General features: G+C 47.0%; 1 protein-coding gene across 3 annotated transcripts in view; it reads right to left on the bottom strand.

The window, feature by feature from the left end:
* JARID2 (jumonji and AT-rich interaction domain containing 2) overlaps positions 1-23,214 on the bottom strand; it is a 259,499-nt gene that overhangs the window by 117,002 nt on the left and 119,283 nt on the right. Inside the window, exon 2 of one of the 3 annotated variants that reach the window (XM_034985710.1) lies at positions 21,258-21,393. The exons of 1 other annotated variant lie outside the window; for it this stretch is intronic. In XM_034985710.1, the coding sequence (XP_034841601.1) occupies positions 21,258-21,393 (136 nt within the window). Of the gene's footprint in view, positions 1-21,257; positions 21,394-23,214 lie in introns of those variants that run through there. One more of the 3 variants, XM_034985714.1, reaches the window with a different exon arrangement.

The raw sequence follows: 23,214 nt of genomic DNA, 5'->3' as shown, positions 1-23,214 counted from the left end.
GGTAGAGAGGCAGGGTGAGGCTCGTGAGGCTCACAAGGCCCGCAGCTTTGTTCCACAGTGGTGTGACTGACAGCACCACCAGCTGAGTTTCAATATTCAAAGATCAGAGCAAGTTCCAAGTTTTGAGTGAGGACTCCCAAATGTCACCCACTTCAGTCTTCCTGTTTTAGTTTAGCATAAAGAATACCTATAAGCCCACAGCCAAACCCAGTTACTAAAGCATTATATCTATATGCTTCCACCTACCCCCCTTCATTATTTTTTAAGTTAAGCGTTATGTATTTGTGCTATGTTATTTCACTGGGCTTGATTATGAACTTCACAAAAAGGTACTGCTCTGGGGGAGCACCTGGGTGGCTCAGTGGGTTAAGCATGCAACTCTTGGTATTGGCTCAGGTCATGATCTCAGGGTCGTGGGATCTAGCCCTGCGTTGGGCTCAGTGCTCAATGCGGAGCCGTCTTCAGATTCTCGGCCTCTCCCTCTCCTGGCTCATGTGGGCACATGCTCACGTGCGGTGCTCTCTCTCTCAAATAAATAAATTTAAAAAAAAAAAATTTTTTTTTTTAAAGGTTATTGCTCTGTGTTAAGGCTCAGGGGATTTGTTTTTCCAACTCAACATGAGGTTACTAAGATCATCCATCCATGATTTTGCTTATTCTTTACTCATTTTCACTGTTGTTCATCACACTCCATCACACTCCACTGTATGAATATTCCACACTTTATCTCGTCCAAGGGCACCTAAGTATTGCCAGTTTGTCACTATCACAAACCACACTGCAAACTTCCTTCTGCTTGTCCCCTGGAAAGCATGCACTGGAGCTTCTCTGGGATACACACCTAGAAGTGGAACTGTTGGGAATTCTTGAATATGCAAAAACAAATTTACAAGTTAATGGCAAAATGGTTTCCAAAGCAGCATCAATGTTTGCATCCGCACCACCAGCAAGGCATCATCGTAATCTCTAAATGCTTAATTAAATATAAAGACCTATTTACCTAGGACTCTAGAGAACAAAGGTACTCCAAACTGCTACTTGTGAAGAGATCAGCATTTCAGGAAGGATCTCCCATCCTAAGAAATGCTAGGCAGCCAGCCGGCCTCATGGCCACCCTCCACCACCTGACGATCACCCAAACACCAGGACATCCAAGGACATATTTTGCTGCGGAGAGCTTCAGAACGGAGGACTCTACCTGCATGTACAACCACTTCATTACCTCCGAGTTGGGCCAACTCCAGCAGCCCACCAGCTGCACTTGGCATTTTAAAAATATATGACTGGGGTAAACCCCAATCTAGGCTGTGGATAAAATGTGAGAGAGCAATTCACTCCCATGTCCTCATCAAATTTGGATATCTAATAAGTGCTGTGCTGATTAATTAAAGAAGCTGCTTCATAAGTATTAAGACTTGTTTTATTCATGTATCCAATCAAGGAAGTCAGCTCATCTTGAGAGCTGGGACCTAACTCATAAAAGGAAAGACAAGCCTTACAAAGTAAGAGCAAGTCACTGAATACTCATCATCCATGATCTGCTTCCAAAAGCTCAATTTCCTGCCACCTATATACGTTACTGCATACAGAAGGTGGCACCTTACCAATCCAACATCCCCCAACAAAATACTCATTACAAAGGAAGAATAGGGTGGAGTAGATTACCAAGTGTGAGAGGAGGGTGTACAAAGCTGCAGAGTCTGAGAATTTCATATAGGAAATACTGGGTTTTGAGGATCACACTGCATTAGCCGTGTCCTCATAAAGACAGATGTGATTTGGGCTGAATTACACAATATTGACCAGATCACCTAAGTTACGATAAAAAGCCAATGCAGAAAACATGATGCACAGGGTAATATTTGACTTTCAAAAATATTAAGCATGGGCCCTTTACAACAGCCAACATAATAATAAACATTACTTGTTAGCCTTCTATTTAAATAAAAGTTAATATACTGGCATATACCAAGCAGAATTAGGTAGACACAGAGCCTGGCTTGGACTCTTTCCAAGAGGGCTTGGTAATTCCTGAAGCAACAACAGTGTTCAACTCTATAATGCGTGTGGCTGGCCCTACAGCCAACGTGACTTCAAGGCCACGCTGTACAATTATAAAATAATACCAATAATTACAAGAACACAGTAGGAAGATCGAGGCTGGGGGACTGTATATTAACTAGTGAAACTTGGTTGCTATGGATTTAATCACTAATACCAATGAATGAAACTGCACTACAATTAAACGAGGAAGTTCGAGAAGCTACTAGAAAGGACAATGTTCCATCAGTTTTTTTTTTTAATTCATTAAAAAAAATGAATTGGTAAACATCTAGCACTAAGAACCTTGATGGTTCACAGTACACAGCACCATTTGGGCAAGGCTGCTGCCTGGTTCTAATCCTAACTTCATCAAGTGTGTGAACTTCAGGGGAGAATCAGGAAAAGCCCTGTTCCTCTGTTAAATACACATAAGGACCAACAATTGGTTAAATTAAGACATTAAATTAATTATATACGTAAAAGGGTTAGTGGTACATAGTAAGCACTTTATAAGGGCTACCTCGAAGCCTTAATAAACTTTGGTGCTAATGAATTACAGAAATTTTTTGTCGAATATACACTTTTAATTATTTGGTTGTAAAAAGACACAAGATAAAATATGCTTTGGCTTTCAATATATTTTTTAAATGATTTGGGTAATGGATTTATAAAAAGGTAAACACAGAAATGATGCCAAGTAAGAGAAGATTAGCAGCGTTGAGATTATTTTGAAAACATGACCCGCAGAAGTATCCAGTAAAATTCAACCAGAATTACAACATGGCCCTTTGACCTACTTAATACTGAATAATGGAAAACTAGATTTGAGAAGAACTAAAAGAGCTGACTCAGATCACAACTAAAGAATCGTCAATCTCCTTCTCAAATCTGATTCTGACAAAACCCATACTCCCTTATGCTACTAGGTTGGGAACAAACTGAAAAAAATATTTCTAGAGAGCAAGTCGGTGATAGATGCCAATTTTTAAAAGTCTGTAATTCAGCAAATTTGCTTCTAGAAAGTAATACTAGGATACAAATCGGAGAAACAAAGACGTACGTGCACAGATTTCAACACACTAACAATTCTGTTGCTCCTTTTACTGGTTCAAATTCTATCTGCACCCAGTTTAAAAAACGGGGCGCCTGGGTGGCTCAGTCAATGGAGCGTAGGACTTTTGATCTCAGGGTTATGAGTTCAAGCCCCATGTTAGATGTAGAGACTACTTAAAATCTTTTTTAAAAAACAAGAGAATTTTTTACATCAGCTTCCTAAGCCATGCAATAGACCAACAAACGCTTTGGTTTTCCAACCTGATCTGATCTCCCCCCCCCCCCCATGATGGTGCATAACATAAAGGCACAGAGGCAGCTGGATCGGTGTATGGCAACTGACACGTTCTCTTAACTTGATCCCTCAAGCCTCTGACTCTGCACATGTTGTTCCCGCTTTTGGAGTATTCTCTCTTCTCTTGTCTAGATAGAGGTCAGCCATCAGGGATACCCACCACTTGCTCTGCAGGTGATACTTTCAAGGTAATACCCATAGTGACAAGCAACCACCTACCCAACTGCCAGGTTCTCTGAACAAGAGGATTTAGTCTTGGGTGGCTGACTCAAGTTCGGGGAGCATGTGACTCTCGATCTCAGGGCCGTGAGTTCGAACCCCATGCTGGATGTAAAGATTACATAATTTTAAAAAAAGGGAAGAAGATGATTTTAGTCTTGCTCATCTTAACCCTCAAAACCTAGCACGTGCCTAGAGAAAATAGTTGAGACCCAATAAATACTGTTCAAAGAACAGGTTGTTCCTTGAGGCCATTTCAGGGTCTCCATAGCATGACACGTTCTTACATTGGAGACCCACTTTCACAACTCCCAAGCATTCAAAGACACCCCTTTCTTCCCGAAGAGGGAAGAATTCTTTAGCTCTTTGTGTTTAGAAGTATTTGGCTAGGAACACATCATGTCATTTGTAATACACTGGTTTTTTCAGCATTCACTGATTTAAAAAAAAAAAAAAAAAAAAGAATTCCTAATTTTGGAGATTTTAAAGAGAACGAGTGGGGGTGCACATGTGTGCAGAGGGCAAGAGAGAATCTCCAGCAGACTCCCCAAAGAGCTCAGAGCCCAACATAGGGCTCGATCTCATGATTCTGAGATTCTTGATTTCTAAACCAAAATCAAGAGTTAGACGCTTAACCAACTATGCCACTCAGGTGCCCCATGAATTCTTAGCCTAGAAAAAAGAACTAACCTTCAAATTCTCGGGTGAAAAAAATTTTATGAACACTATTTAACACTCAATAACCTTCACGTCATGTTTTCTTGACATTTAATCCCTTTACTAATTTCAGTGTTAAAAACCTTTGTTTTAGAGCCAATGATTTCTTCCTGTCTGTAATAAAACTGTTCTGGGTCTTCTTGAAGATTTGCCTTTTATACCCTGCTAACCTAGATAAATTCATTTTGTTACTACTGTGTTCAAAAAGCCAAAATTAACTATAATCCTTCCACCTTTATCACAAAGCAGAACTACATCCATCACCTTCTTAATAATTCTGTGTGTATTCTTTGTGGTATTTTCCTTAAAGGTTTCATGTGCTGTACCAGCAACGAATGCTGAATACGGAACATAATTTAAGACACTTTAAAAAAAAAAAAAAAGATTTTTATTTATCTATTTGACAGAGAGACAGAGAAAGCACAAGAAGGCAGAGCGGCAGGCAGAGGGAGAGGGAGAAGCAGGCTCCCCGCTGAGCAGGGAGCCCGATTCAGGACTTGATCCCAGGACCCTGGGGATCATGACCTGGGCTGAAGGCAGACGGACGCTTAAAGACTGAGCCACCCAGGCGCCCCAATTAGATACGTTTTATAAAGGAAAAACAGGGGCACCTGGGTGGCTCAGTCGTTAAGCGTCCGTCTGCCTTTGGCTCAGGTCATGATCTCAGGGTCCTGAAATCGAGCCCCGCATTGGGAACGCTGCTCAATGGGGAGCCTACTTCTCCCTCTCCCACTCCCCCTGTTTGTGTTCCCTCTGTCAAATAAATAAATCTTTTTTAAAAGGAAAAACAAAAATCAGATTTTCCAACACTTAGCAACATGAGGAAAAGACTCACAATGTTTTAAATTGCAGAGATTCTACTGCATGAAATATTAAATTGGGTTTTAAAAATTCAAGTGTACAGAAAGTAGACCAGAGAAAATAAAATTGAGATAGTGACCAAAAAAAAAAGGTAATATTCTATCCAGCAGCAAGCTTTCTAGCTTTCTGAGATGTCCACATTTTCTACAAAGAATAAATTACTTTAAAAACAAAGTGAGAAGGGGATCTTAACGATTATTCAAATGGTATCACAGGGGACGTGGGTGCTTTTCCTGAATAGAACTAGTACTGATCACAAAAAGTACTCGATCACAGAAGTTATATAGGGCACACGGGTGGATCATTCAGTTAAGCATGGGACTCTTGTATGAGCTCAGGTCATGAGTTCAAGCCCTGTGTGGAGCCTACATAAAAAACTAAAATTAAATTTTAAAACCCCAAACAAACAAAAACAAGTTATATGAAATGTGGACACACACGGAGCTAACAAAAAACAAGGATCAAATAAAGACAGTAACCACTCTGAAGCCAGTAATACGTTGCTATACTGAAGTCAAGGATAATATGAATACCATGACATTAATACCACGGGTAAAAGCATTCTCAAATTGCCCCCCACACTAAAAGGCGGGTGAATAAATAGGCACTTGTTTTCACTTGGTCGGCACTGCCTACATACACATCACTGATGAACTACACTGGCGATCCAGAAAGACCTCCTGCCAACAACAACAACAAAAGACCGAGCTGGAGAACAAAAGCTCAGAACCACTATGCTCATCCTGTCTCTACAGCTACACTTGTTCATGTATTGTTGTTTTTTTAAAGTACTAAAACTAATCAGACCAGCCATGTATCAAGAACTCACGGACTCCGACGTGGCTAGGAGCTACCATATATGACAAAGCAGATACACAGCATTCCCCTCATTCTGGAAAGTTCGACATCTACAGATTTTTGGTGAGTGTAGTCTCAAGACCTTGTGACCACGTCTGTGGGCAGCGGTCCCTCTGTCTCTCTGCTATCCCCTGCTAGAGCTCAGACCCAGTAAACAGGCCAAGTCAGACAGATGGGGACTCCTGTCCAGGCGGTAGGGTGAAAAGCGGAGGGGTGCCAATGGAGCAGCCAGCTGACAAACCCCCTGTCAGTTCAGCCGCGGATGGCTCCTGGTGTCATCAGTCTAGCTTTGAGACGTGGGGAGAAGGGAAAAGTGCAGGCTAGAACCCTTTACAAAAGGCCACAAGGCTATTCAGTAAACCAGAAACTATAGAAAAAGTTTGCAAAGCCATTACCCACAAAAGGTGGTTTTAATCATCCAGGATTTTAGGCAATCCTGCTGTAGCTTGAGGGTAAAAGGCCAGCAATCACCAGTTAATACTCAGGAACAAAGTGCCGCATGAAGTATTTCAGTGAGACGCACATTCTGCTACCCTCGAGGCTGTAGGCACAAAGAAAGTTGTAAATCCACACACAGAGGATTCTGGGCTCACTGCTTCTCTCTCTCTCTCTCTCTCTCACACACACACACACTCCAGACATAAACCATCACCTTGAATTCATTCCTGTATGCAGGTGGACGTGGAGGGGTAGGGAAGGCCTCACACACCACAGGAGAGAATCGGTGGTCACAGAGGATGCCTGTCCTTTAGTTTCTCTGCTTTCTACTCCCCCCCACCCAAATTCTGCAAAAGCATCCAAATGTTTCCTATCCCGACCGTACCAGGTAGGATCTAGCAATTAGGAAGAACTTGAACAGGCCATAAACATCAGCCGATCACTCACCACTGAAACAAATCCAAATGGGACAAACGGAGGTCTCAAGTGTTCTATTTGTCGTAAGAAACCTGCTTGCAGTGGGACCCAGTTGCTTGTACAACTAGACGTCCAATGACGTCAGTGCTCATTACAACATATTACAACATACCAATTTTTTTGGTGCATCCAATATGGCTTTAAGTGGCCAGAATCCAGGAACTGTGGTTTAATGACTGACAGACTGCAATGTGAATAGTTATATAACATAGCCTCCATCACTTCTAAAGCTCCTGCAAATACAGAAGCCCTAGAATTGTCTTTCCTTGACCCGAACCTGAAGTTGCACTTCCACGCTGATGGACTCCCACAGTCCCTTTCTCTTTCTGCCTGCCTCCCGGCCTCTCCACTGCAACCCGGCTGCCACAGACCCATCTTCTTCGACATACCACGTGCCCGCTCAGAAACCTCAGACACACCCCAATCAAGAGCTCTGTGCCCCATTAGGGGCACCCCACATACACACACCTACCTCCTGCCATTGCTATCCAGGCTTTCCCAACACCGCTGAGGAATGACCTACTGGGGAACACTAAATAGGGTTCATCTCCTTCTTGCTCGGCCAGAGTTTGTACCCTCCGAGTCTCAGGGTGAGGTCTAATGCTAGGAGGACAGCATCCAGACCCAGGGAATGGGGCAAACAGATTTTAATACAGTCCCTGAAGTGTGCTGTTTTATGACACACAGCTACAGCTTTTATGGGAAGTAGTTAGGTAATGTGTATCTAGAACCTCAATCACAATTACCCTTTGAATGCTTGCTTCCTGCCAGATGCTAAGGACTTTAAATAAATCATCTCCTTAATCCTAAGAATATCGCCGCTGAGAAAGAAATTATTACTCCATTTACAGAGCCGGGAAACAAGGAACAAGAGCCAAACAGGATGGCCAAGTCATGTGTGTTGGCGTTCTCCCTTGGTGGGACCGTGAGGCCAGCCTTTCAGGGATGACAGCATGACCCTCCCTGCCGATTCCCGCTAGTGGAGATGGAGGGCAGCGGCCTCTCAGGGCTGGAGCTCACAGGAGGCTGAACACACAAGCAATTTTCCCCCCTAAGCTTCTAGATCATCTGCACTCCCAGCTCCAGGGCCCTGAGCTCAGGCCACTGCAAATACGCCTGTCTTCCGTGTCCTAGTGCACCCAGGAGGTGTGGTTTGGGTTGACAAAAGAGCCCTTCCTTGGGGACGTACAGTACATAGATGTTCTGAGCTCTCTGTGCCTGCCCCCTGCCCCAACAGCCCTTTCCTCAGACAGAGCTTGCTGGAGCTGGCTTATTTTTCACAAAGGGGCTAAGAAATTGGAGGAGAAGGTCTGAGCAGCGCAGAGGGCCAGGATCCTCCCATCCACTACCAAGAGCAGCCACTTGATGGCAATCTTAACCTATTCCCTTGGAATTCTTCCATCAAGAGCGACCCTGGGAGGGTGGGAGCAACAAGAATGGGCCGCAGAATGTGGACAGTGCTAGAAAAAGGCCCCTTTGCGTGGCCTGAGGAGGCAGGCGCAGGGGCGTGGAAGGATGGATGAAGAAACGATGCCGACATTCTCCCCTGCGTTACTCTCATGTCCACAGACCTCTCTGGGGGCCTGGGTGGCAGTGAGGGTACAGCTTCTGAAATCAGACAAGGAAGTCAGAGGTTTCTCAGGCCCTGTGACACATTCACATTGGGCTCTCCATCCAGAGATTGAAGAAGTGCGAGGCAGCTTCTGATCTCAGCACCTTGTCCCCTGAAACCACGGGGAAAAAGCCAAAAAAAAAAGAAGAAAAATTTAAAAAGGAAACTTTCCTTCGCAGTGCTACACCTGTTGAATAAATCAGCCCAACATTTGTCTTATTTAAACTGTAAACAAGGGTGAATAAAATAAAAGCCATGTGCATCTATCTTCTAGAGAGAAGGCTGAGGGGGGTGGACGGAATACACTGTAAATTACATTCACTACTTCTATTTTCAGTGGCAGGAAGATTAACATCACAAGATGGGGGGGGGGGGCAGGATTATCAGAAAACTGCCCATGTCTCAGCATGGATAAGGATTCGTATCCCCCACACGGTCCAACCCGGCCCTTTGTGATGGCTTCGTAACTCTTGGCTTTTCAATTTATAAGAAGAGTTCAGGCAGAGAGTGGAGAGTTTGCCAATATTTTCCTCTGAGGGATTCAGAAGTGCCAGCTGAGAGCCTTCCAGCTCACCCTTTAAAACTCTGTAACACTTTCCAACTGAGTAAACTGGAAAGGCCCTTTTCAAATAACACTAGTCTCAAGTTGGGTAAACTGCTGAGTGAGGACAGGGTAAAAAGCCGCTCTGGTCCAGGCTAAGCAATTTGCAATGCAGATCCCTCCAGAAATTACCAGGCCTCCTGCATGCCAAGCCAATAAACGTGCACAATTTCCACTGGGGTGTCACCTACCCTACTCATGTCTGCAGAGGATTCGCTGACCTTCTAGCATCACCCTCGATGACAAGGTCCAACTTGTCAAAAGTGGGGATTCAAACTCCTTCATAAATACCCCGAGCCCATCAGGGCGAAGCTATCAGAATTAAGACAGGTAAATGTTTCCAAGGGGAGACCTTGAGCTGCCTTCATGCATCGGAAGGCAACAGAAATCGTTCAAAGCCATCGGAAAACTGCCACTTGAGGCAACACCAAGAGCTAGCAGGGGAGTCTCAAGCACAGATGTCTTTCCCAGTCACCAGAACCAGCTGCCACACCCCATGATCAGGAGGCCCACCTACCTGCCAATGGGAAACATGGAGTCAGTGAAGGAACTGACCCAGAAGCCACTGGAGGGGCAGGTGACCCAGGAAGAGCCCCCCCCGCCATGTGCAGAGCTGAAATCATCAGTTCCAAAGCATGAACAAACCAAGAGCACTAGTGAAAGGTCAGAGAACGGGAGACAGGAGGAACGGGGTCCCGGGCACCGGGCATGAGGAGCTCTGAAGCCCGAGAAAGGAGCCTCAAGCTCTCCTTGCAAGACACAGTCACAGCCTGACAGACACTCTGGGCCTCAACGGGCAGGTCTAAGGTTATAAAATAGCTCATGATTCCCTCAAGGACCCCAAACCTCCACGTATGAGGCACCTGTACAATTTTAGAATCTTTCAGAAAGAAATCATGAGGAAGCTAGTTTGGGGACTCTGCAGAAGCCCCCTAAAGACTAAAGAGAAAGCTACAAGAATAGAGAAGATTTGACAGCAGGTGAGCTTAAGTAACAAACAGTAAATTAAGGGATTTAATGAGCTGTAGGGTAATTTCCCAAAAGCATACCCAGTTATCACCATTCTGGCTTTAAAGATACGCCATACAGGACACTAAACATTTGATGGGCTCAAGTAGTAACAGGTTATTTCCAAAAGCGAGGTGAAAGGCCCTCTAGATTTGGGGGAAATGGGAGCGAAGAAGTTCACAAGCGAAGCAAAACTGCACTAGGGCCATCGTAGTAGATCAGCTAGTAATTAAAGCTCCGTAAATCTATCGCAGAACTCAAATCATGGTGTGGCGCGGACGGCCTATCGCCAGGTAGGAGGAGGTGGGGGACGTTACCATTTACGAGAGTAAACACAGATAAACTCTCCAAGCCTGAACAGTCTGGGGACCCCACAGGCTCTTCCCTTCCTGTACAAGTTGAGAAGTAAAACTGGTTGGAAAGCCTTGCCCTAAATTACACTCACAGCATATAAAAAGAAATTGAATTCGTGTATAAAATACAAATAAAATGAGTGTGTGTTAAAACAAACAGGATCCTTCAACCTCAAATAATGCCATGATTTTTCCCACATTGACAACAGAAACATCCCTCCAGGGCCATCCCGATTCCCACACCCTCCCCGATCCCTGGGACCTTTGCAATAACCCTCTTGGCCCCTTCCTTAGGTCTCTTGGCCTAGCAGCTCCCCAGCTCAGGAATCTTGTTTCAATCCCCACTGAAGTATGGGATGCAGATAAACCCAAGAGGTCTCAAAAAAGCAGGCATGCAATAAGTAAAAACCCAAGCTTAATTCCATCCACTCAGGAGGAACAATAACTTCTCCAAGGTCAAACAAGTTCATAGGGGTTCCTGGCATACCAGGAAATCGTTCTAGTACCCACATAAGCACAAAAGGAAACACGTCGCAGATGAGCAAGGAAATTAACTTAATCTAAAATTAAAATGGGATAAAACGGTCATCATCTCAGAGCCCTACCCAAGTGCTAATGTTGGTGGTAGTACTGTTTGCCCCCATATCGAAGCCCCCAAAACCCAATGTGACCGTATTTGGACAGAGCTTGCAAGGACGTGAGAAAAGTAAATGAGGTCATAATGGGGGGAAAGGGAGGGGTGACCGACAATAATCTTCTAGGACCAGTGTCCTCCTAAGAAGAGGAAGAGAGACCCGTGGACGCTCTCCCCCACGCTTAGCCTAGCGAGGATATGGCCGGGAAGCCCATTTCTCACCAGGAACAGGACTCCGGGACCTCCAGCCTCCAGAACAAGGAGAAATGTATTTCTGTTGTTTAAACCACCCCACCCAGTCTATGGTATTGTCTTACGGCAGCATGAGCTGACTAAGACACAGACGTTCACCACAGCCGTAAGAAAATGAACAGAAATTAGTAATCTGACCCTGCTGGGCTCCCCACCCCGACCCCCACCCCGGACCATGTGTTTGCATCCTCCCGGCCATGGGGCAGCTCACGGCTGCGGACAAAGAATCACTCATATCAGCAGCAAAGGGGTATGCCCTAGGGATGCCTCTTTAGCTTGCCTTTGGGGAAAAGCCACATCTGGAACCCCAGTTCCGAGAAATCTCTTGACTTCCTGAACCAAGGCTGCGACTTCTGAACACTCACAGAAGGGGACACCAAGCAGGAGGAGAGGCAGAGCTGTTCGAAAGCCCATTAGATCCGGACTTGCACACAGCTCAGAACCAAAGAATGAAACACCAGTTCAAGACAGAGAATCTGGCTCCATGAACGCACTGCTGAAATGGTGAAGGTCCTTCATGGCCATGTCCAACTGTGGGGGTCTTATTCATGCCTACCTAAAGCCAGGGCTCCTAAGAGCCGCATCCTGGACGCACAGGAGCTGAGCCACTGGCTTGGAGACCCCTTCAAGTCTCAACAGACACTCTCACGCATCTGGTACATTCTGGGAAAACACCACAAACCCATGTATCATCATAAAAGTTCAAAAAAAAAAAAAAAATCAAGACAGCCATGGTGACAAACCCCAAGATGACCATACACTTTCATTTGGAGCAAGATTTCTGGGCTGATGGAAAAGTCCTAGAGGACTTGTCACGTGGGTATATTTGCAAATCTGCTGAATTGTACAATTACGAGGTATGATTTCACAGAGTGTAAAGTTTACCTCAATCTAAAGGGGAAAAAAAGAAAAAGAAAAAGAAAAAAAGAAGGAGGTTAAGATCTGAGTCAGGAGTCCTGGGGTCAAATCCTGATTAGACCGCTTCGTTATGCAGCCTTGGGCAAACTGCTTAACATCTGAGACCCACGACACAAACCCACAAAATTAAGATAGTAACAGATTACGATAATGTTATGAGATTAGAAGGAGTAACTTCTTTCTTAAAAGCCCAATCTTAATTTAAACTACCAAGCAATGCATCCTGTACCCGAATAGGCAATCTACAAATAGGGTTAAGAAAAGGTACAGGGTAGGGGCGCCTAGGTGGCTCAGTTGGTTAAGCATCGGACTCTCGGTTTCAGCTCAGGTCACCATCTCAGGGTCGTGAAATGGAGCCCCATGTCAGGCTCTGTGCTTAGCACGGAGTCTGCTTGGGACGCTCTCTCCCTCTGCCCCTTCCTCCTGTGCACGCGCTCGTGCTCTCGCTCTCTCTCAAATAAATTAATCTTTAAAAAAATAAATAAATAAAAGGTACAGGGTGATCTAATTCCCAGAATCTTTATGATGGTTAACACTTAGAAATTTATCACAATTATGAATAAACATGCACTTTAGAGACAAGGAAAACAGCAAAGGCTGTGATCCGGAGGGGAGGGCGTCAGGCTGTGTGCATTTCTGAAATAAAACCTAGAGTCACAGATGGGACACTCAACCCCTGAACAGAGAGAAGTGTGTCCACAGCACGGCAGAGGGTGCTGGAGTGGGGGGGGCCAGGGGGCAGGGCAGCAGCTGGTGGGCAGAGAGACGTCTGCACACTGCTTCACACAACAACACATGCCCTACAGAGTGCCCAGGAGTCCACTCAAAGTGGATGAAGCTTTTCTCTCATGGACTTTCAATCTACTGTGGGGAGAGAACTCAGAATTAGCGAACAACAAAAATACAGTGTCAGGCTGTGAGAAATTCTATGCAAAGAAATATTACAAGGTAAAAAGTGAAAAAGTAACAGACCAAGGAATGACTTTTGATAGGATGCTCTAGCTCAAACCTCCAGGTTTGAGCAGGAACCCAAAATACAGGCAGGGATGAAGCATGCAGTTATCTAAAGGGAAAGAGTTGTAAACAGAAGGGTCAGAAAGCACAAAAGTTCTGGGTGCCAGGGTGGCTCAGGGTGTTGAGCATTTGACTCTTGATTTCTGCTCAGGTCATGATCTCGGGGTCCTGAGATCCGGCCCCGCGTCGGGATCTGCACCGAGCAGAGCCTGCTTGAGATTCTCTCTCCCTGGCCTCCTGCTCACGCTCTCAAAAAAATAAATTTTTTTTTTTTTTTAAAGCAAAAAATTGGGGCACCTGGGTGGCTCAGTTGGTTAAGCATCTGACTCCTGGTTTCAGCTCAGGTTCTGATCTCAGGGTCCTGGGACTGAGCCTGGCCTCGGACTCCCTGGCTCAGCGGGGATTCTGGGGTGGATTCGCTCTTCCTCCCTCTGTCCCTCCCCCCACTGTATTCCCTCCTCTCTCTCAAATAAATAAAATCTTCAAAACACACACACACACACACACACACACGCATTCTGGTACGCCTGGAACAACAAGGAGGCCAAACTAGGGGAGGTAGTGGTGAGGAGACCTGACACTGTGGCCCACATCAAGTGGTCTGGGTAAGGATGCTCAACTATCATGCTAAGAGGCAGGGAGACACTGCAGGAACAGAGCATGCACTAATCTGCATTTATAAAGGACTGTTCTGACTGCTGCCTGGAGGGGGAAAAGGTGGAAGCTGAGATGACACAGCATCAGGGGTCCCAGCCCAAGCAAGAGGTTTCGGACCAGTGACAGGAGTGCAAATTCAGATTCGGAAGATGTGAATTTAGAACAAACAGATTTTGCTAAAGGACGGAATGCAGGAATGCAAAGTATGGAAAAATCATAGTAGTACAGATCACTCCAAGGTTTAGGCCAAAGCACCGAGAAAAACAGAACTGGCATTTATGGACAACGGGAAGACGGGCAGAGCAGAGCAGACATGGTGCAGACAGTTGGCTTTGGGACAGTTCACGTTCACGAGGCCTTCCAAGAAGGCTAGTAAGCAAGTGCAGTTCAGGACAGGTTCGATCATGTCAAATGCTGCCAAAGGGGCAAATAAGGCGACACTGACTGGAACCCTGGTTTAGCAATCAAGGTCATTATGAAGCCTTAATCGTGGCCTGATTCTAGGGGTTCAAAGGAGAATGAAAGGGGAAAGGATATTAACATGAATATAAATAGTAGAGGAGACAGCCTGTGTAGATATTTTCTTTCAAGGAACACCGCAGTAAAGACAGACATGAACAGCAGGAGGAAGATACAAGATCAGTAGAGGGATTATTTTATTATGAGAGCAACTACAACATGTTTTGTTTACTGATGGCAATCATCTCGGAGAGAAGTAAATAGTGAAGAGGGGTAAGCTCCAGAGTGAGGTCCCTGTAGAGATGAGAAAAGGAGATCACAGCAGATTTCCATCCTCTCGCCCTCAGGACCCTCAGTGCTGGGCTTTTCTAAGAACTGTGACAGACAAGAGAGAGCACGTGCTCTCCCTCCCTTCCCCCCACCCTGCCCCCGCCTTGCGAGTGAGGGAGCGCGCACGCACGCGCACACACACACACACACACACACACACACACCCTTACCTGTCGTAGACCCCTCCTCTTAAAGCAGCCCAGATTTGACAAGGATGAGGAGGACAGGATCCAGGACAGAGCTAACAGAGGAAGTGGGCTGAGAGAGCTGGAGGGCAGGGGGCCTCAAGCACAAAGTGACAGGAAAGAAGAACAACAGAGTTCCGTTTTATTACTCACAAAACCGCCTGTCAACCAAATGGAAGCGCTATCAAGAAACGCCCCGAGTGCATCACTTAGGTCCTGGATGGACCACATGAAAGCTACAGGAAAGACATCAAGCCTTTTCAGTGCAACCATTTTCCAGGATAAAATGTAGCTTTGTTGTTTGCTTTTTTAATAAATTTAAGTCGCTTTCAGTGAAGTGTATTACCCTTCATCTCAGCCAGCTTTTTTCACATGGTGTGTTGTCTCACACATGGGTGGGGGGGGGTACGGACAGAAGGAAGAAGAGTCTCTGAGGCTGGAGTGTTCCCGAAACCCAAACCTGCAGCAGCTGCTCGGTGCCCACAGCTTACAGAGGACACAGGACACTGACACATCAGCAGCTCCATTTGGGCAAAGCGGTGGGGTAAGCCACTTTCTCCAGGAGGAAACACACAAAAACCCAAAAAATGGGCTTCCCTGTTGAAGTAGGAACCATTTCTAGAACAGCTAGACGTGAACAACCCGGGCCCAAAGCAGAAGGGAGAGAGGCCCCCCTGGCTGTCAGAAGGCAACCATATGACCATGATGGTCTTTTCCAATATAGCCACGTACATAAAATTCCATTCGTGGAACGATGTGCTCGGACTTTTCATTTGGACTCACACAAGGCGTCTTTACTTTATGTAGTAAACAATGAACCTGCAGGAGTTGGGACCAAGTTTCATTTCACAATCAACCCATCAGCAATCTTTAAGATTTAAGGAGTCGAAGATCCTATTCCTTAGTAGAAAGAAGGGGGAGGGGGCTCCCTGTAGCTGCACCTCCAACTTTGGCCCTTCACTACAAATTGGCAGTGGTTTCCAGAAAGTACCATCCCCCACCAGCGCGCCGCCAGGACCAGTGGCCCTAGGAGGACTGGCCAACCTGGCGGTTCAACGGCAGCATTAATAATAATACAAATCTCGGGGCGCCTAGGTGGCTCAGTTGTTAAGCGTCTGCCTTCGGCTCAGGTCATGATCCCAGAGTCCTGGGATCGAGCCCTGCATCGGGCTCCCTGCTCCGTGGGAAGCCTGCTTCTCCCTCTCCCACTCCCCCTGCTTGTGTTCCCTCTCTCGCTGTGTCTCTCTCTGTCAAATAAATAAATAAAATCTTTAAAAAAAAAAAAATACAAATCTCTACTTCTCGGTGAAGAAACAAAATGAATGCCTGTGTGTGCCTGTCACGGGCCTCAAGAGGGTAAGCGGGCAGGAGGAGTGCCATCTTGGGATTCCCTCGATCGATGACAAGCTCCACTAAAGCCCGGAAACATGCCCACATTCATACTCACACGACGCCGCCCCCTTCCCCGCTTCCGAGGTCTCCTTCCCCAGTGAAGGATCGCACATTATCTCCTTCAAAAGAAACCCCTATTAGAAGAAGTGTCCTCCTACAAATTCTTATTTTTGGAATCCTATCTTTACAGAGCGTTCCAAAATTATTTCTGCTTATCGAAGAGGTGGCTGAAAGCAACGGAGTGCTGGTGCAGAAAGCCGAGGCTGCCAAGGACTACTGGGGCAGGCAAACGCCTAATCCACGCTGGTGTATCACTTCCTCATCTACAAAACGGTCTGTTCTGAAGATCATAATGAGTGAAATGCGGATCGAGTGCTAGTCAGTCAGTAATGAGTGCTCAGTACAGACTGGCCCATCACAACTACCACAGGTTCCAAGAAAAACGATCTGGGGTCCCTTAAATCTACTCAAGGCTCTTTGGCTGACCAGAGGCCTTGCTCGATCTCAGATGACATTTACAGGAAGCAAATGAAACTCCAAATACAGCTAATAGCTCCCCTCTCTTACTGTGTAATTATGTGTACTCATTTGTGTAGCATGTTATTATTTAAATGTCCCTAATTTCAGCCCCAGCGGGCCAAGGGCCCTCAAAGGGTGACCTCAGCCTCAGCCTCTGCCAGCCCTTCCCAAAGCTTTTGTCCAATGTATTACAGCCAGAAGAAGTGGCATTCTCTCTGGCAGGAAGGAGACAGAAGGCTCTCACAATCAGCAGAACTCGGGAGTGCCGCCTCACCCACACTCGGCCATAACCAACAAGCCGGAATAAGGGTTTCGTTCCCTCCACAGGCCATCCGCGGGGCTGTTCAAGATTCACATCCGCTACCTCTACGAGGAACCTCCCCCCCCCCCAAAAAAAAACAAAACAAAACACAACCTCATTCCCTGTCACTTTAGAACTATGAAAGCAAGATCGATGGCCAACATGGATTTTGTGACATAAACTAAGAGGTCTCCCTACCATCTTGCGTCTGGTTGGGTTATTACTACGACAGGAGACCCACGGAAATGGGGCGGCAGAGCTGAGCCACTCGGATACAAGCCGTTTCACAGACTCCACACCCACCCACCCCGCCTCACGCAGAGGGAAGGCCGAGGAGGGGCTGCTTCGTCATCCTCGCAAGCCAAGGATTTAGTGGAAGTGACGGCAATTCATTCTCAAAATTCTCAAACTAGATAAAAAGTTACATCAAGCTCCTTCTCTTGTCAACGCCAAGCATTATTGGAAGACAGAATTTTCCCCAGGAAACACTAGCAGGACCAATAACTCAGACAAGTGATGCGGGGGAGGGTGCGGGGGAATCAAGCACCTTGTTTTCAATACTACTGCTCCTGCAAAGATATGGTGTAATTTTCACCCCTTCCGCCCCCTTAAATAAGTGCTAGATTCAAAGTTGCAGGGCGTGAGCTATAATTCCAGTTCTGCTGGAAGACAGCAGTGTGACCTTGGGAAAGTCACTACCACACAGAGCACTCACAAAGCCCCGCAAGGACACTGTATTCAGCTTACAGATGAACACACCAGGGGCCTCAGATGCAGGTCACTACCAAGGTCCCCAAGCTGCAAAGCATGAGGGGGGCGAGGGGGGGCCCACAGGGGCAGCACGTACCCACCCCAACTCTGGGCACGGGTGCCCACTCTGATCCCTGTCTGGTTAGTTTCCTTCCCCATGATCTAGAGCTAGGGATCTGCACTGGTGACGGCTTTAAATCTCGACCACCAGACAGATCTCTGTGACCATTAACACTGCACCAATGGATTTCCATGTTTACAAGGGAACCTCAGGAGGTTCTGTGACTAACTGAAACAAACAAAACAAAAAACCAAAACATTTTTTTTTTGCTGAAGTATAAATTTAATAAAGCCTCTGATCACGTTTTTTTTTCCCTAAGATTTTATTTATTTATTTGAGACCGAGAGAATGAGAGAGACAGAGAGCACGTCAGAGGGAGAAGCAGGCTCCCCGCCGAGCAGGGAGCCCGATGCGGGACTCGATCCCGGGACTCCAGGATCATGACCTGAGCCGAAGGCAGTCGCTCAACCGACTGAGCCACCCAGGCGCCCAATGAAACTTTATTTATTTTTTTTATAAAGATTTTATTTATTATTTGACAGAGAGAGAATGAGAGAGAGAGCACATGAGAGGGGGGAGGGTCAGAGGGAGAAGCAGACTCCCCACCGAGCAGGGAGCCTGATGCGGGACTCGATCCCGGGACTCCAGGATCATGACCTGAGCCGAAGGCAGTCGCTTAACCAACTGAGCCACCCAGGCGCCCTGATCACGTTTTAATCCCTAGGTTATCTATGAAACCAACCCCCGCCCAACTTTTTAGAGCCATCGAGAGCCATCGAGGTGTCAATGAACATGAGCCATAAAAGTACAGATGCAATGTTTTTGACAGTGTGGTATCTCCAGTTGTGAAAACCACTCTCCCCCCACTAACCTCTCTTCATTTGCCCCACGGTGAAGAGCCCCAAGATAAGGGCGCTGTGATGTGCAGCTCAGGACAAGGTCCTTCTGTGCAGGGTGGAATGAGGATCATGAAGTATCCGTTAAGCAAGGGACATATATACAGTCACACATACAGAGCCCTGTTTGCAATCCTCCCACTCCCAACCTCAGCTGCCCAAAAAGTCTGGGGTGCTCCACTGCCTTCCGCTTTCTCTGGACCATGCACCCTAAGAGCACACCGCTGTGGTTTGGGGGCCTACAGAGAAGGAGTTCTTCCCCAGTGAACAATGCCGGTTTCCCCATCTCTCCAGTAGGCCCCCAGTGAGAAAGCACACTTTAACCTGTTAGCGGCCTCTAAGAAAATTATTCTTAAAACCAGAGGTGTTTACTCAGAAGTGCTATGGAAACCCGCAATACAGAATGACAGACACGTGGGCTTGGACCGCTGGCTGCAGGGACACCGACAGGAACCAGAAATGGGCATCTTCACGGCAATCCCACAACCAAGAGAGAGAGGCCTTGGTGTCTCCATATTGAAAACCAGACAGGAAAACGACAAGCCAGTCTTTATCAGCATGAAATAAAAAACTACCGCAACAAAAACCCCCTTTTCTTTATGAAATTGGTACACGGATTCTTTAAAGTCTTCAACGACCCCCAACAGAGCGGCCTTTGCCAGTTTTCTTAGAATTCCTTCCTGGGCATTGTCAAGCCCTTGACGAGGCCAATTAAAAACAAGAGCAACCCTTGGTCGACAAGGCCGGCAGTGCCTATGAGACCTCTTGAAGGGCTTTAGTTTTTGTTCTTTTACTTAAATCCCACCTTTATTTAATTCTGGACACCTGGCTAACTTGTCCTGAAAACGGTTTTTTTCTCTCAGATGGGTGGGTTTTTTTTTTTTTTTTTGCTAAGAGATTCCAAAACCACGAAGGCCTTCCTGCTCCTGCATAGCAGAATGCCTTATCACGACAGTAAAATCTAAACCCCCAGACGCCCCTGCTCTACTCTAACCTTCAGGATGCAGTGAGACTCTCCCCCATCACGCCCCCCTCAAACACGTAAAGCCAGACACTACGTTCAACGCAAAGCAAGGACACCAAGAACAATCACATCACACAGGGGTCCAGATTCTAGACTCGTGGCAACAGATTCTACTCATTTTGCTTCTGTGTATGTGGAAGATTATATATATATATATATTATCCTGGGCGGGGGGAGGGGAGCTTTCCCATATACATGCGGACTCAGACTTCCAGAAGCTTCTTGTTTTAAGTCACCCAGAACCAGAAGAAGAGAGGGACAGGCCTTGGGTCGGTGGCAGGGCCAACCTGGTGGAGTTCAGGGACGGCGTCCCTGGAAACCCCGCCAAGGCTCAATGCGGGTCCCGCCTGTAGGCACTAGTCCCAACAAGAGGCTCCCTCAGACAACCCACCTTCCAACGAAGCCATCTGGAAGGACAGTGGATGCCCGAGGTGAACCTGTCCCTCTGGACCCTGGCAAGCTCTCAAGTACCCCCACATGTCCCAACTCTATCAGCCCACGACCAGAGCAGAGACTCGGAAAAAAGAACCACCACCTCTCCCGTATCTCTCCTTGCTCCAAGCCAAGTACAAACCAGAACATGGTCTATTCATTCACATTTATCTAGGACTCTAAAGGACTAACGAGGGCGAGGGAGACTGGAATGCCATCACAGCCCCATCCCCTGCACTAAAACACAGACTGTAACGTGTTCTGAAATGTTTTCCACTGGGTGATTTCAGCCCCGTCCTCCTAAAGAGACAGCAGAATAAACCCTGAGACGAGCAAGTTTCCTTCCAGGCTGCAAGGAGACTTCTCATAACCACACGGCTGTGCTCCCTAATGCACAGGAATTCTAGGTCACCGTCTACCTGCTGCCATGTAACCACCTGCCCGGCCTGATCAGCAAGGAAGGAAGCATGTCCTTAGCAGGCTGCTGAGCTGAGCTGGAGAGCAAAAGGGCAGCAAGCACCCCGAAGACTCAAGCTACTTCCTACGCAAACAGGGGGAAAGAACCAGGAGCTCCATCCAGGGTGCAGCAAGATCTAAGTAGAAAGACAGAGATCCACAGAAAAACCTGTAAGGTAGACTCTACCTTCAACCCAGGACCTCGTAGAAATCGGATCACAGCCCCTGTCTTATCTGTAGGGAACAGACTAATGAAGGCACCTTGCCAATTATATTACACAGCACATGAAGGAGCATGAAAATGAATCCATAAACCCAGTAGGATGTCCAAAATAGCTGCCATCAGGGGCCTAGCCTGAGAAGCACAAGCCGCCCGAAACACATCCAATTCAGAAACAAGGTCCAAAGATACCATCCGAGTCCAACAGAAGAGGCAACTCACCATTCACTGTTTTCAGGCTCCCAGCAATGCCTTCCCCGTGTTGCCTCTTCTGGGCATTCTTGAACTCCTTCAGAGACAAATAAAGGACTTTACGTACCACCCTTTCTTCTGACCATGGAATCCCATCACTGTCATCCTGGAGAAACAGAAGAAAGGGAGAAGGGAAATCACTTAAAAAAAAAAAAAAAAAGGCAAGTAAACATTAAGTGTTTGAATAAACTTAAAAAAAAAAAAAATTCAAACAAGCATCATGCTACCAAGACCAAGCTCTGGAGGCCAGAATTTCATCATGTGGTGATGGTTCAAGCACTGACCGTAGCAAAAAGCTCACTCCCAGACTGTAAAAGGGCGTGGAAGGAAGACAACCACCTCGATTCCTTTACAAACCCTGTGCCCAAATACCCTCATTAACCAGTAACACTGCCGTTTCCTATTCGGGGCCAAATTTAGGAAGAGGCATTAGTAAACCCAAAGCAGAGGGCTGAGGAATCAACGTCCTCGAGTTTCGCTGAGCAATGCCAGAAGGTGTCCCCTACCTTAGAAACAAACAGATGCTGGGCTCCTCAAAAAAGGCTCCTGTGGTCATGGCGGGGGGGGGGGGGGGGGGGGGGGGGGGGGGGGGGGGGGGGGGGGGGGGGGGGGGGGGGGGGGGGGGGGGGGGGGGCCTGCCCTCAAAGAATTTACCATTCGGTCAGAAGAAATGAAATTGGATCTGTACTGACCCCTCACTCACAGAAAGGAGTCTTAATTAGGAAAGAGACAGAGCACTGTGGAAAAAAAAGACCATGAATCCTGGCGGGCAAGGGTAGGAACTTGGGGAGGGAAGGGGTGATTTAAAGGGGGAGGAAAAAAAAGAAAAGAAAAATACACACAGGTTAATACTAGGTCTTGAAGGTCTAATTTGCACGGCTCCCTTATGTCTGTGTTATCAAGAGCACTACAAGCTTCTGAGAGAGGCACGGAATGAATGGAAGGCCAGGTTGGGTGGCTGGGGGTTGGGGACGTCCAAAGAGCCCCGAGCCCATCCCAGGCACTCCAGCAGAACTGCAGAAAGACAGAGGGGAGGCAAGGAGCAGCAAGGGCAGGAGGGGAGGGGAGGGGAGGGAGCCCCCCCACCCCTCCCCAGCAGGGAGGTGAGAACAGGAGCCAAGTCTGGAAACGTGGAGATGGTGGATTGGGGATCTGAGCAGAGGTGACTGTTTTAGGGAACCAGCGAGGTGTGTGTTAAGGTGTGAAGCACTGCTTCACACACAGCCCAGGACAGTCGCAACAGGTTCTCGCCTACAGATACCTGCCTACTGTCCACGAATCCAAAAAGTCCTTATGTTCACACACTCACTGCAAGACTTAAGCATTTCAGAACCGTTCACCTTGGAAGGATCGGAGCTTCTCAGATACTTGGGGCCTTAGGAGAATAAGGAGAACATTAATATCCTGGGTAAACGCAGGAGGGGGTGGGGGTGGATATTCAGGTTCCTTTTGCTCAAACAGGAGTACTTTCCCCCACAACAGCCAGGCCGGCGCTGTGGTCCTGATGCCAGACAGAACCGGTTCTTCCTCCCTGCCACCCGCAGGTCCCCGGAAACCTCAGCGGGACTAGGTCAGGGGGCTAGAGGAACTGAGCTCGTTCCCTGCGCTCACATCCCTAAATTCTGCATAAACACAAACTACATCCTAGAAATCCAACCACACGGAGAATCTAAAGCCCTAAATAACCTGAAACTGCACTTGGATTAAGCTGCCAAGATTTTTCCAGAAGGAGAGCGCTCTACCATCTTCTGTAATAAAGGGGAAGAGAGCCCCGGGAAAGAAGAGCTAGGATTTCCACCTTTCCCCCCGCCTCCCGACATCCTTCCACTTCTGCAGACCTGCCAAACTGAGATTTCCTGTTGGCTCCAGAGGAGGAAGGCACCTCCTGTCTTCCTGGGGGTGCTCCCCAGAGAGGCAAGAGAGGTCT

This window comes from Mirounga leonina, unplaced genomic scaffold (assembly GCF_011800145.1).
Source record: "Mirounga leonina isolate KUSES-001 unplaced genomic scaffold, KU_Mleo_1.0 Mir_366, whole genome shotgun sequence".
Lineage (NCBI taxonomy): Eukaryota > Metazoa > Chordata > Mammalia > Carnivora > Phocidae > Mirounga > Mirounga leonina.
The sequence above is the reverse complement of the archived record's forward strand: the minus strand, read 5'-3'. Positions and strand labels throughout refer to the sequence as shown.